The sequence below is a fragment of the Erpetoichthys calabaricus genome, chromosome 1 (genome assembly GCF_900747795.2).
Source record: "Erpetoichthys calabaricus chromosome 1, fErpCal1.3, whole genome shotgun sequence".
NCBI lineage: Eukaryota > Metazoa > Chordata > Cladistia > Polypteriformes > Polypteridae > Erpetoichthys > Erpetoichthys calabaricus.
Genome location: NC_041394.2, coordinates 56,025,678 through 56,041,311, shown reverse-complemented (window position 1 = coordinate 56,041,311; position 15,634 = coordinate 56,025,678). Strand labels below are relative to the sequence as shown.

Here is a 15,634-nt window from a genome sequence, read left to right as displayed (position 1 = left end):
CCACGCCATGAAGTGCTGCGGGGAAGAAGAGAGGGAACACCCGGAGTGCTTCCGGAAGGACAGCCGGCATTTCTGCCACACTGGGGCGTGTCCGCGGGATTGCCGGTGCACACCTGGAACACATCCGGGTATGGATAAAAGGGGCCGCCTCCCTTCATTCGAGGCTGGAGTCAGGTGGAAGCAGGACAAGGTTCAAGAAAGAGAGAATTAGGCGGTCCGAAGAGGCAGAGCGGTTGGCCTGGACTTTGGGGAAGATTGGGGTTTGTGGCACAATAATTGTAAATAGTAGTGTAAATAAACGTGTCTTTTGTGACATGAGCGAGTCTGCCTGTCTGTGTCCGGGCCAGTCTCCACAGTATGTTAAAACAGAGGGAGTGCTTCTCAAATATCTCAGATTACATCAACAAGATCTTCGCATGGAACAATACAAAGGACTATTAGACGCACTGAAACAAAACGCTGAAAATAACAATGTATGTGTAGGCAAAATGATCATATTACCGTCCACATTTCCAGGAAGTCCAAGATACATGCAACAAAGCTATCATGGCCATAGTACATAAATTCAGAAAGCCTGATTTCACAACTGCGTCTTTCAACAAGTATTTATTTCTTCTTGATTTCTGAATTCCTTTCTCACCGTTTTCCGTTCCTATTCTTACACCGCTGTATGCTACAGCGGACGTCGGCTAGTAAAATAATAATTTACTAAAATATTTTTAGTTTTCGTTTTTGAATGAATATTCTTGCCGTTAATCTTTAACCCTTGTAAGTTTTCTCTAAAACAGAAAGTCGTCCACCACGAGCCGCCCGCATATATTCATCCAGTGAACGGCGGCTGGTGACGGAGGACTGCTGTTCACACAGCATTTGTGGTGACAGAGCGAGCTGAGTGCGGGTGCATAAAGAAATAAGTGCGTAAGAAATAGAAAGCGATTTGCGTGCCACCTTTCTTTGTGCTTGTTGTATATCAAGATGTAATTCAAACGGCAGAAATCAGAATGTGCTGGTCAACAAAACGTTTACCATATGGACAGAAGAATACACGAGTGAGTAACGTTTCAGTTTATTTCTCAGGTGTCTGCTTTTTGTTGACAGCAATTCATCTGCCACTTCACACAGGAGAAATCATTTTTACTTTCTCATATACGAAGTATAGAGAAAGTATAGTAATCATGAAAAAATTCGACCTCGATATTTTGATGAATCTTGACGTTATAGACTAACCAGTGTTCAACAATACTGTTTTTTGGAATTGTGTGTGTGCGGCGCACGTGTGTGTGTGCAAACATGATAACTCAAAAATGCAACTAGATAGATGGATGAAATTCGGCATGTGGTTGTTACACGACAATTATAGATCTGTATTAACTTTTGGGCCAAATCCATCACCCGAAAGTAGTACTTTACCTGAACACATACTCGATTTTTTTTTTTTTTTTTATTTATACAGCTGCAGAGTCCGATTTATTCAACTTTACTTTTATAATTTTTGTTCAATATATTATTAAATTGATTTGTTGTTGATGGTTCCTTAATGTACATAATATAAAAATATAATCATTGTCTTGCGGTTTGCTCCTCAAATATCCATCCCCATATTTGAATATACAAGAAAGTCGAGGGGAGAGCACTCCCGGTTTTTGAAAATAAAACGGCACTGATCGAGAGACTGACTAGGTCATCATACAAGATCAGCATATTGTTGCTGACCAATCATTTTTGCTTTAAAAACATCGTTTAACAACGAAGCGATACAAACAAAGGTAGAGAGTCTAACAAGTGATGAAAAACTAAACATACTAATGGGTTTTTGTATTTATTCCATATTTATTAATTTACCTTGTTTAGTTCATATTCACAACTCAAAATTCCTGATATTGTGAAAGTAATCCATTAGCAGAATTATATTTTAAAATATTTGTCTCCTTTTTTCAATGTTTTTCTCTCTCTCAAAATAGATAGTTGAAATATCATATTCTTTTTGTTCTTAACATCAGCCTTATCATACATATTGCTTACAAGGGATTTTTCCTACCTTGCATCCAAACCTTCTGCGTTAGTCTCCAGATTTCCTACAATCCTACTCTGGATAAACAGGTTTAGATAATGTATATGTTGTTCTTATTCTCAGATGCTGTCTCTGTTGTTTTATGCCTGTCCATACTTCTATTACTTGCTCTTGCTCTGCTCATTATGGGTTTACTGTCCTTTATGGTGGTCTATTCAAGACTCACTGCCCCTAACCTTGACACTGCATGCTTGTTGTTGTTTGTTTCCCTCAATACAGCTAGGTGGGGTCTGCACACTCATTCAAGTCTAAGAGCCCTGTTCTTCCTAAGCCCCTGTGATTTTCATAAGAAAATATTTTAAAAATTATAAAATTGTGTAAAATTGTTCATATTCAGTGTCTAGTTTTGATTATGCTTGTTTTTAATCAGACAAAAACAAAACCAGATAGTAAACCAGGCAGTGTAGTAAGCTTCCACTAACATTAAACTCATATCCAAATCTGTTAAGTGTACAGTTCTGTCTGATTGTGACACAAAACTAACCCCATAGGCGCTCCATGCCATAATTACTAAAACTAAAACTGAAACTAATATATATATAAATAAAATAGAAATGTCTTTGTGAAATAAAAACTAAACTAAAAATACACGATGAAGGAAAACTAAAATTAAACTGAATTTCCAAGTAAGGTCAGAAAAAATATAGAAATAAAAACTAATATAAAAAGGCAAAACTATAATAACCTTGCATCAAACCAGTCAAAACTGAAGTTTTTTTAGTAGGTCACGTTGTAGAGATGATAGACATTTTACCCATGCTTTGTTAGTGTTTTAAGACGACAAGAAGCCATTGTTAAGGTCTAGTTACATTTTAGTAAATGACTAATAAGTGCATTTTTTGCAAAAACTAAACTGTTACCTAATAGTTTTACATGGTGTGAAAAAAGACATATCTGACAGTCAGCTGAAGATTAAAGGGAAATAGACATGAAGAAGTACTTTCAGGCTCCTTCCACACTACTGCATTTTAAATGAAAATGACCTCTGCCCACATTAGCATTTTCACATTATTTAGGAAAGTATCTCAGCCCACACTAAACTGACCAAAAAGGCATATGACATAGCCGGTGGCCTACACTGGGCATACATGCATCAGCGGAAGCAGAAAGGGGAAGTGTACTTCACACTAGACATTCATTTGCAGTTTACGTTTACATATGGGAAACAGCCATGGCGAATAGAAAACAAAAAAACAGATTTGTTTTTTTTGGAATGACATTGTGGTGGAATTATAATGAAGAGTAATGCAAAAGTATAAGGCAAGCAAAACGGCTGAAAATACAAACTGGGATCCATGTCAGTGTAAGTTCAGTGACATTTTGTAAAGGTGCAAGAAGCACTATCCATCACCTTTCAATCAGGGAAGGGCTGCGTAATAAGCACAAATCAATCAGTGCACGATTAAAAGTTTGTGTTTTCACCCATCCACATTGCAACGTTAAACCGGTATTTTCAGAAATGTATGATTCCAGGGAACGTTTTCAAAAGTCAGCATTACAATGGTTTAAAAATGCCAGAGTAGCGTGGTCCAGAGGTGAAAATGGAGACTAACGTCTGCATTTTTAAACAAAGCATAGCAGAGTAGACATAGCCTCGGTCTGCAGTTGGTTTCTCTACGTCAGTGGTCTCAAACTCCAGTCCTGGAGGGCTTTTCCTAGACCATCTAGGAAAAGCTTGGGTTGCTGCTGGAAGAGATGTTGGTGAGGCTATCAGGGGGTGCTTACTCTGTGGTCTGTGTTTGGATCTCAATGCCCCAGTGCAGTGATGGGGACACTGTGCTGTAAAAATTGGCGCTGTCCTTTGGATAAGACGTAAAACCAAGGTCCTCACTCTCTGTGGTTAAAAAAAGATCCATGAGAATCTTTCAAACACAGTAGGGCGTTTTCTGATGTCCTGGCTACATTGCCCATCACAGCCTGGTCATTCTGACCCCCAAATCATCCCCTGTCTGTAGTTGGCTAACTGTCTCCCCCATTCCTTTACCATCTGATAATTAATGTGTGGTGAGCATAATGGCACAAGAATGGCTGCCGTCTCATCATCCAGGTGGTTTCTACACATTGGTGGTGGTGGAAGTGGTGCCCCACTGTCTTTGTAAAGCTCTTTGAGTAGGTTAGAAAAGAACAATATAAATGCAGTTAACTAATTAAGGAATGACTACCATCAATGAAATACATCAAGCCTATAAGTTACATAAAAGGTCAATGGTCATAAATAAGTGCTATGGAGTTCTTAATCCTTAATTCTCCCCTTTTTTATTCATCTCTCTCCTCTGGAGTTTGTTATTTGGCTTCTCTTAGCAGTATACACAGGCAGCAGTAAATTTAAATGCTATATGAACCCCTTTTATAGGGTAATTTTATTATTATGGATTGAGGGTGAATGCTGTGGTGGGATTGTTGTTGTTACCTACAGGTGTTACAGTTTCTTTTTCTATGATTGCTGATTTTTGTTTCTTTGTTAATTCTTTTATTAAATGTGTAAATGTCAATTTTTAACAAGTAAACAACAAAGCAAAAATATCAAATGCATAATAATTTTGACAATGACGATTTAAATTAAATGACACAATTTTTTGGATTTCGTGTGTCAGTGTTCAGCAGTCAGAACTCATTTATTCAATTCACAGTCACAGAGAACCACTGTGTTTATGCATTTGGAGATCCAGTGGAGACCTTAAAAAAATAAAAGAAATTCAAAAAAATACTTACTTTATACAAACCTGTCACATTATATTTGGCCTGTATTGCTCTTTGTCATATTTTATTACAATGCTTCTTTTAAATAAAATGAAAGACTGATCATGGCTTATCATATCAATAAAGAGGTTTTGCCCCGAAACAAGTTTCTTTCATTAGTATGCATGAAAAAGTTAATTATACTCTTGCCCAAATAATCTTTTAACAACAAGGGTTTTATCAAGTCATTACAAGTTTTTAAGACATTATTTACACTCATGCATTCATTTTCTATCCCATGTTTTGAAATTATGCATTCTTGAAGCTAGAAAACCAACACCAGCCTCAAGTTAGGAGTGAGCAATGTGCAGACACTTCACAGAAGGAAGCTGGCTAGAATCCAATCAGTAGGAGGCAGTGATGCTCATGATTAGACTTTATATTTAGAATTAATTATGGTAATAGTGATGAGATAGGTGATTAATTTCCTCTGTAAATATCCTACGTTTCCTTAGATGATTACATATCTGCTATTATTCATACGTAGCACGTTTTTTTCCAGGTTGATTGGTATCAGCTATTGCGATGGTTTTTATGCTTTGCCTGTGATGAACCCGCTTCTTATCTTGGGAGTTTTCCTGTTTTAAAAAGAAAGCTAACAGACATACAGTACACATTTCTAAGATTCCGAGCAATTGAAGAATTCAGGTTAAGAGTTAATTAGAGAATATAGTGGCATGGCACATTTTTGCACTGTTTAATTATGTTTCTATAGATAGCTGCTTCCAATTATCGCAAAGTAAATGTATAATGCAAATGAATAGCACTTTAAAGACTCCATTCTGTCTTGGGATTTTCACACGACGGCATAAATCTCAACAAACTCACTCTTTTCTTTTAGCACTGGAATCTGTTTCAGCCGAATGGTTGGAAATTCATATTACGGGAAAATAATTATCATTTGCTGAATGTTATTGAGGTGCCTAAGAAAACTGTTATTGGAAATTTTAAAGTAAGACACATTTGGTAATTCTGTTACCGCAATTTTGTGGATTGCAGGTCTGTCAAAATCAGAATAATGCAATGCAGGATTCATTTTGCTTAAAAATATAAAATACTGTTCACATTTAATAAATATGGGAAAACCATTTCCTAGAAGGCCATCATAAAGATTTAAGGATATGTAATATGCCTAATATACTATATAAATGTAATTAATTATTATTATTGTTATTATTAATATGTATAGGCTTGTTGTTATGTATGCATGTTTGTTACAGTCAGATAAACAAATTATGTAGAGCAAATGTTTTAAAAAATAGTGCTTAAGAGAAAAAATATAAGTAGAACAATAACAGTACAGAAAAATAATTTAAAGAAGCAAAAATTAGCAGTTATTAATTATGTGGTTAGTGTATCTATATGCATTTATTTATTTCTTTTGAGTAATGAAATTAATTTTTCTCTTCTTGTTCTTCATTTATACAGCAAAGGCCCCTGAAGCAGTCCCTTAGTGGTTCCCTGTGCAGAGAGTCCCATTGGAAATGCCTTGTTCTAACTCTTCTGATGTATGGCTGCTTCGGAGTACTGGCTTGGTGCAGCCTCTACAAAATCACCATCTTGACGCTGGATACAAATTATTTTGGAATATCTCGTATTTACCATGACAGTCCCTGTTCTAACGGTTACATTTACATACCCCTGGCCTTTCTTACCATGCTGTATGTGGTCTACTTGGTGGAGTGTTGGCACTGCTATTCCAAAAACATGACCCAGCACAAGGTGGAAATTAGTACTGTATACGAACGCATCCAACGAATGCAGCAGTCTACTCCATGCATTTGGTGGAAAGCTATTAGTTACCACTATATTAGGAGGACACGGCAGGTAACGCGCTACAGGAATGGTGATGCATATACAACTACTCAGGTGTATCACGAACGGGTTAACACTCACATGTCCAGTTCAGAATTTGATTATTCCCGTCATGGAGTGAAAGATGTCTCTAAGGAGCTCCTTGGCCTTTCAGATTACCCTGCCACCAAACTTCGTTTTACTAAATGCTTCAGCTTTGCTAATTCAGAAGCTGAAACATCATACCTAACCCAGCGAGCACGATTCTTTAGTGAAAATGAAGGTTTGGATGATTACATGGAGGCCAGGGAAGGGATGCATCTAAAAAATGTGGATTTTAAAGAGCATATGATTGCCTTTCCTGACCCAAGCCATCCTCCCTGGTATACCAGGAGATACATATTTTGGTTAGCATCTCTCTTCATGCTTTCATGGCCACTGAGGGTCATTGCAGAATACCGTACAGCATACGTTCATTATCATGTAGAGAAACTCTTTGGGTTAGATGAGGGAGTACTCACTCCAGAAGATACTGGATATAGCCGGAGAATCTCAAGGGTTAACACTATTGATATGACTGAACTGGAATGGCATATTAGGTCTAATCAACAGATGGTTCCAAGTTACTCTGAAGCCTTGTTAATGGATAGTACGGTAGCCAATGCTGGATATGCCACCTACATGCAGAACTGCCAGAGATGCCGTCGAACAGTTAGCAGCTCTTCCCTTCCCTCCCGTTGTGCTCGAAGTGGCAATTCCAGACTTCCTTTTAGTAGGAGTAGGTTCTCTCTGGGACGTATGCAGCCATCTCGTCGTACCTGCTTGTTTCGTAGTCTCAGTGGACGTGTAGATGAAAGAAGCTTGTCGGATGAGGCTGGAATGCTGGAAGAGCCACCTTCATATCAGGATGCCCTTTACTTCCCTGTTCTAATAGTTCACGGAGAAGAAAACTGTAATCGCAATGGAGTGTTTCAACAAAGCAGACCCCCACTATGATCTTGTTTGGGTTTTGCAAGGAGGTTCTTAAAGCCACCAAGGACACAATCATGTAAATAGCAGAGATTGCAAGATAGTGCTCTCTTTTTTCTACCTTTTTTTCTTCCTTCGTGATACAATGGTAGCAGACTTTGGCTGCAAAACACCCAGTGTTTTTAATACTGGAATGGACACCACTAGGCCTTGTTTGGTGCATGAACTGCAACATTGAAAAATCCTATGGGATTTTAAATAAGAGCACAGATATAAATTGCAGGCAGATGCTCAGAGTACATAATCAAGGAGGCTTTTACTGAATTAAACAAAAATTCTAAATTGCTCTTAATGCTTTCACATTGTGTAGCAGTGCTCTTGTTTGTATGTATATGTGTACATACACTCACAGACACATACACACACTTTTCCTTGCTGTTATCACTCATTACTTTGCTAATCAAATACCACCTTTGGAAATAAACACCAAAAAGTCCTGAGGCATTTTCTTCCATCACATAATGAATATATGGTGTTTATGTAATAGTTCATCAGACAGCTTGGAGATGGAAAGCTTTCAAAGTGTTCTTCTTGAGGTTTTGAAGCTAATTATCGTATTTCTTGGCCTCTGAGACATAGTTGTTTCTTCTGAGAATTTTAAAGGGCTTAAACTTTAAAAATAATTACATCTGAAAAATCTTAGATACAGCAAAGAAAAAGGAAAGTAAAAAAGGAAAGTCAAAGCTATCATTTTTGAGCATCTTCTCTTCTGAAGAACATGCAGTTTTACATTGATGATCACATTATGATGTGGAAAACAATATGGATGCCTTACTCTACATTGTAGCTGATAAGTAACACATAAACTAAAATGTCCAACCAACACAAAGCAGAAAGTCTAATTTTGTGCAGGTATCATTCCAATGAGGTGTCTTTTGTCAAATATATTTCTTATTTCATTTTTAGAATTAGAAACTGTAAAGTTAACTTGAAAAATGTCCACAGTAATTTTTTTTATGTATATGTAGAGTTGTTTACCCTACTGACCACTGGCAGAACTCAAACCACTGAATGTACACTTGAAGTTCTGTAGAATGTCGACTTTGCTTATCATTTGTTCTGTGATAGTCGTGCTGTAAAGGTAACTATCCAGCTTCAAGCTTACAGTTTTTTTTTTTATTCACCAAGAATGTAACAAGAGGCTGCCCAGTATGGTAAGTTGACAGATTGTTTTGTTTTGACAGTCATATTGAAATGTAGGGTGATAATATAAAAAATGAATGCTTAACATTTTTTGCAAGATTAAAAAAATGTATTATGATTATTTTTTTTATCTTACCTTCTTAATTAGGGAAGACATGTGGAACATTAGATTGTGAGATGTGATCCGAGTAAAGCTGGTCTAGGTTAAGGTGCCTTGTATATTTTAAATTTGCAAGCATAGGACAAATGGTGTATCCATCTAACTAAACTGATTGTATGTGTCAAGGTATGTATCTTTGCTTGATTTGAAATGGCCGGAGAAGTGATATACATAAAACTTCATGGAACTACAGAATGTTGGAGAAAATGTATTGAAGTATAATTTTCATACCCTTTACAGGGCAGGGTGAGACAATCTATTCCTCAAGCAAATAGGTTACATCTAGTATCAATTCACATGTGACACTTCATCAAATCTTAATTTTGCATCAACTCCTGAATGTCTTTTTATCGAAATATTCTGCTAGCCAGTCAAAGCACCAAAAGAGGCTTCAAACCATCTACTGATGTTGCTCCATCTACTGAATATATAGTTAATACAAGCTCATTGATGGTGCATTGTTTACATTTTTTCTGCAGTATTTATATTTACTATGTTCCATCTGGCATAGTCTTTGTAATTTTTGTGGCACAGTACATCAAACACAACATAGTAATCATTATTGTTTAAATCAGTCAGGTACATAAATCACTAGACCTATTTGCTGATCTTTTTCGGTTTTAATTTTTTTTTTAATAATTAAGTTACTCTTATGCAGTTTCTCAATGTAAGATAATTTCATTTTCTTCTGGACTTCCAAGACATATATTATCAAGATGGAAAAAACATAAAACCAAATGGCCATTAGTATATTTGCATTTTTACAGTAAGTGTATCATCTTAAACCACTTTTTCCTAACTGCAGTCTTCTAAACCTGCCAGCAGTTTAAGATTGTACATTTTTATTTAGAATATATTTTACCTCTTTTGAAAAAAAAGTGATAAGGTTGTACAGTTCAATCTGAACTACATAATCCAGGAGATTTAAACATATAGTACTTAATTTCAGTTTTGCCTTAAGGAGTGCTCTTGGGAAGCACTGCTTTAAACAGAAGGTATATTCATACAAGTAGATGTTTGCAAAAAAAAAAAAATATATATATATATATATATTTATATATACATACATTATATATCTCACAATTGCTCAGTTACTGAAGTACTGAAGGCCAATCAAAATGGACCTGTCAACTTGCTAAATGCTATTGCATTAGACACAGAACCATTCATATTTTGAAATTTTTTCAGTCCCTGTAGAGAAGGTGAGCGATATTTTCAAAACACAATGGTTTCCACTTTATGGTACACTGCTGTGCCATGTCAAAGCATATTCTAAATTTTTCAATCACCTATTTCTTCAGCTTAGGGTGCCATTATATATAACATCACTGTACTAAATTTGAAGCTATACAATGTGCTTGAGAATTAACACTTTCTCATATAATTCAGCAACTACAGAATAAAAGTTACCACTGTTACCTGTATGACAGAGTCTGAACATGCAAATATTGCAATTACTGAATGTTCATGTAGAGCATGTGAAAAGAAATTCCCAGTCTTAATCTGATGGGGTAATATAATGACTGGTAATATAAGGCTAAATTCAGCAATAATGTTAGTTACGAGTTGAATTTTTTTCCCATTAAAGCTGCTTGCAAAAAGATTCTTGACATTTATTTATCTTCTGCACAGGAAGAGTTTTCTTCCTCAGTACCTTAAGATGTTGCAATCATGTATATTGTGACAGACAGGGTCACACTACTCTTAAGTCAATGTCACACTGGACGACTTTTCCTCCGATATTCGTGGCCTTCATTTGCATAATCTTAGTGAGTGGAAGACAGTCAGTGGTGCGCTCCCGTGAAGCTGATCACTTAATGTGACATACCTAACGACTAAGACCAACTAGTCTGTCACTCGCTATGATAAAATCAAAAAGGTCTGATTTTCTGTTTAGTCATAGTGGTGGGCTCTGTGTGCATGAGAGCTGACAACCAATAAATACTCATCCAGAAATACAATGCATAGAATCAGTGACAAGGAATAAAGAATACACATGTTTCGTACCTCACACACAAAAGAGAGGCCTCTCTGTCTGATATGTTGTGTTTTACTTACCAAAAAAAAAAAAAAATAGAAAGCCAAGATTACTGCTGAACTCACCTCAGATATTAACCCTTCATACAGTACCAACTCCATTATGCAGCACGTTATACTGGCTGTCAGAAAAAGGGGCGAGAATGACTGTGCCGGATGGTTGGTATACAATTGCTAGATGTGACATGGGCAGTGATTTTCAGTTGTTTAAATTGATATGGTCTGGCAACGATTGCTGTCTAGATCAGACCAATAGAAAATAGACCTAGATAGGTTAAAATTGGATAACAACTCTTTGATTGACAGCATTGAATCTCTGCATATGATTAGGACTGAGTGTGTGCAACTTTTGGTGGATGCTTAAAGTTTGACGGAATTATGAAAAACATTCGCATCTCACTACCCATATTTTGTCATGTGTGTTGGAGGAAATTAATTTAGTTCTTTGCATTTTTCTATTAGTCGATTGCTTGGTTACCCAATGGTTATAGCAAATGAGTTTAAAGGATGATCTGCTTTCTATATATAAAAAAAACACTGGCACGAAAACAATGTCATTATTTTGAATCAGTTTTCTCCTAAAATAGGACCAGGTTATTTTTTTCAATGCCAAAAGGGATATCTATAGCCTGTATATCACTTGCTTATTTTCTTACACACACAATATGGTTTTAAATGATTTTTCAGTAATGTCCCACAGATAAACTGACATCCATTTGAACCAGTGTGGCTCAGCTCACCAGATCAATATAATATACTAGGATTTAATTGGCCAAGAAAACATCAGATTGGGATCATTCCCAGATGTTCTTGGCATCCTTTTCCCTGGATCTTTTAATTCTTTGCAAACAAGGCAAATATGTGATGCTCAAGTTTCAGTTTTAAACCTCGAGCTGATCCATCCTGTCTCTTTATGGTAGTTAATATTTCACTTAGTTATTGCCTAATAAGCTTTACCCCAAATAGGCCTATCCCAGCCAGCATAGGGCACAAGGCTGGAACAAACCCTGGACAAGTCGCCAGTACGTCACAGGGCAAGCACACATACAGACACATACACATAGACACACACCCCAACCACACACTAGGGACAATTTAGTATTACCAATCCACCAGACTGTGGGAGGAAACAAGAGCACCTGGAGGAAACCCACACAGACACAGGAAGAACATGCAAACTCTGCGCAGGGAGGACTAGGGATATGAACCCTGGTCTCCCATCAGTGCAACCACTGCACCACCTCTAGTTAATATTTTCATATTTAAAATTGTTTCGGTTGAAACACAGCAGCTTTGCTAAAGCTGCGGTGTATACAAATTATATTTGTCTGGAGGTTGATTACTTTTGTTGTTTTATTGCAATTTTCACTGAACTAATCCTGTTTCACACTAGGAAGCAGCTCAAAATGTTTGCCAGAAATGTTTATTCATTATTGCTGAACATTTATCACTTTACAGTACTCTTTGGCATTGCTATACAATGTAGTCAATAACTTTTTTACAGCATTTTTGGGGAAAAGTTGAGAGCTGATGTAGTAGACAATCAATTAATAAATAAGAATAATGTGGAGATACTGCTACGTCCTTCGCTAATTGCCCAATTAGCCCAAAATGTGATAAACACTTATTTACAATGTGAAATGCAGGATAATGAAAATGTAGAAATGAATTTATAAAGGAAATAGGGTGCTTAATCCTAGAGTGTGTTACGTAAAACGTTTTCACTTGCTTGACTAATTGTAAGTATGGCCTTGAACAGAGGTAGACATGAATGTGTTTTATCTTTAAATGAACATTCACACCAACACTCTCTGAAAATTACCTGAAAATCCCCTTTTCATCTTTAAAAAATCAAACTAACAAACATGCTGAAAATTTTTTTCTAACTATAATAATAATAAGAGAAATATATATATATATATATATATATATATATATATATATATATATATATATATATATATATATATACTGTATATCATAGTTCATATTGTATTAGTAACCCTTACACAGTTTAGAGTTGAGATATTATTTTATTTTAAAGTTTGGTTTTATGAACAGTTCTAGAGTGTATGTGCTCTAAGGTCAAGGCATCTGCAATTTGCTGCTCATTCAACTCATATTGCTCTATAACTTCTTTTGGATCTAGGCTGAGTGACTTGTTTTTCTTGTCATTTCATTGTATGTTGACCCTGTGTTAACCTATATATGACAAAAAACCTAAACCTAAGTACAGGTATGGATGAAGGGTGTTACAGGTTCAGATTTGCTCTTTATGAGGTTTTACTTTTCTGTCACACAGCTTTGTTCAGAGCTTTGGCAGTTGGAGGTTAACAACCTGCAGGCAAACTCCGCTGAACACAAAATGAATACCTGACAGCAACAGGGAATTGTTTCTAAAAAGTAATATTTGCTTATAATATTTGGTTTGATCTCATTTAAATCAGTTTCTTACAACTGACCTGTGCATTCGGACATTGAATTCTAACAGCACTTTTTTCTACAGATTTCTAGCATTATATGGAACTGACAAAGACACCCATTAAAACATTTCTATGATGGACAGGAAATGCATGAACATATATCTTACTATACTAATAGACATGATGTTTGGCAGCTCATGGTATGAAATGAAATGGGAACATAAAAAAGAAACCTTGACAAGAACACTTTTAAGCTGTGATGTGAAATTGGAGCACAAAGTTAGTCTTATTTAGTGTCTCAGTACAATGTGTTAGTAAACTTAAATATTCCAGGACATTTTAAAGACATCAAATACATTTACTGTCCTCTGCACAACAGACTTGAGTGACAAGCGAGATCCACTGCAAAACCGATCACTGAACACAATGCAGCAGAACAGGAATGTGTCCAGAACAATATCGCTGGTGAAGAATATTTTTTGTGTTTGGGTTCTCATGTGAAATTCAAGTGCAGTAAATTAAGTAAGTAAATAAGTGTCAGAATAGTAGATATAGCGTCAGCCACTCTTTTTGTACTGTTTGATATACTGAAGTACACTTCAGTTGCAGAAGTTGTATTTGACCTCAAAGGTGTATATAAAATAGCATTGCCTTGTAACCATTAGCACGACTTGGAAAAATGCACCGTCTCCAAGCTCTTGCTACACCTCTTGTCAGTTTCCTATTATGTTTTCCCTGATACTCGACAAAGACGATTAGTGGGTTATTTAACCAAGTTAGAAGTACATTACATACTCTTTACAGTTGGTCCTGAGAAAACAAAACAAAAAAAACTGACAAGTTAAGTTTCTCTCCACTACACAGCAGACCAACAACATGTCAGATCAATGTGAAAAAATGTGATTCACTACTTCCACTTCATTAACACAAAGTGGTCTTAACAAGCACTGTGTTGAATAAAAAAGAGCCAATATGTAAGTCTGGTACACAGAATTGCACATGAAAAGCTGACCTGGCTCAGCTTTGTGTTGGCGCAGAATAACAGAAGACAGTACATCTTCATTGCATTGCATTTATTTATCCCACAATTGGCTTTAAAAAGAATTTGGCTATTACTATATGAATTGTTTATGAAGAGTATTTCATAAAACTGTCACAAAATAATCAGCAGCATTAAAAAATGTAAAGAATTAAAACAATTTGAGTTTTAAAATACTGTAAGTGAAGCATATGTGGGAAGGGTCAGAAAGTATGCAACATGTAATTAAAAAAATCAAATATCAGTTTATTAAAACATTAAGTATAGTGTCACTACTTAAAAACCGCAGACTTTCACATTTCAGACCACTTGTTTACTTTACTGTAGAGTACCTCATGAAATTGTGGCTTACTCAGCTTCTGTAATCTTAACATTACTCATAAATGATGTCCTACGTACAGTATTCCTGCATAGGAATGTTTTATTAATCAAATCATCTACTACAGGGGGACATTTATTTCCATTTTGTTGCAATTCTTAATACCATTTGAAGGAAAAATCACATGGATTAATGACTTGGTAGAGTGTACTTCATGTAATATTAAACAAAATGGGAACAAGCATCCGTAATCACAGTTCTTGATTATTAACATAATAATGTTAATACCATACACTCCTTATCTCAAGAATAAAAAATCATGTGTCTTTAGAGGCATGCTTTTGAGGTACTTCCTCCTGTCGGATTAAGGTTTCCTTGTCCTTTCCAAGCATTACTTCTTCTGCAACATTGGAGATTAATGAATAAATATACAGAACCACACATGTGCAGAGCAAAGTGGGCTCTGGAATATTTGGCTGTGTATGTCTGTGCAGCAATGGTTTTGTGTGTCATATCCTGTTGTGCAACTGTTGCATGCAATTCAATGGACATTCCTGTGAATTTCAGTGTTTTACACTATATATGTATGTAATATATATATAGTGAGTAGTGGGGTTGGGAGGGACTACTGAACAAAAACAGTGCAGTTGTTTCTTTAGTCTTAATGTTGGATGAAAAAAGTTTTTAAATTCATAGTGAACTGTTCATAGTGCAATACACACTGACACTCAGATGTTCAAAGAAAATATACCAGATTTATGTAAAGCACTTAATTAGCACCTCAAGGAAACTTGAAAAGTAGACCTGATGCAAAATAAATTATATTTTGTTCTTTCAGAACCCAGCTGTCCTAAATATGACTGTTATCACAAAGACATGA

General features: G+C 36.0%; 1 protein-coding gene across 1 annotated transcript in view; it reads left to right on the top strand.

Annotated features, from left to right (window-relative positions):
* The window catches only part of LOC114650404 (transmembrane protein 151B-like), a 132,952-nt gene extending 124,057 nt beyond the window's left edge, over window positions 1-8,895 (top strand). The window contains exon 2 of the mRNA XM_028800016.2: window positions 6,239-8,895. Within this exon, the coding sequence (XP_028655849.2) occupies window positions 6,239-7,600 (1,362 nt within the window). The 3' untranslated portion in view covers window positions 7,601-8,895. The remainder of the gene's footprint in view (window positions 1-6,238) is intronic.
* Window positions 8,896-15,634: the final 6,739 nt, after the last annotated feature.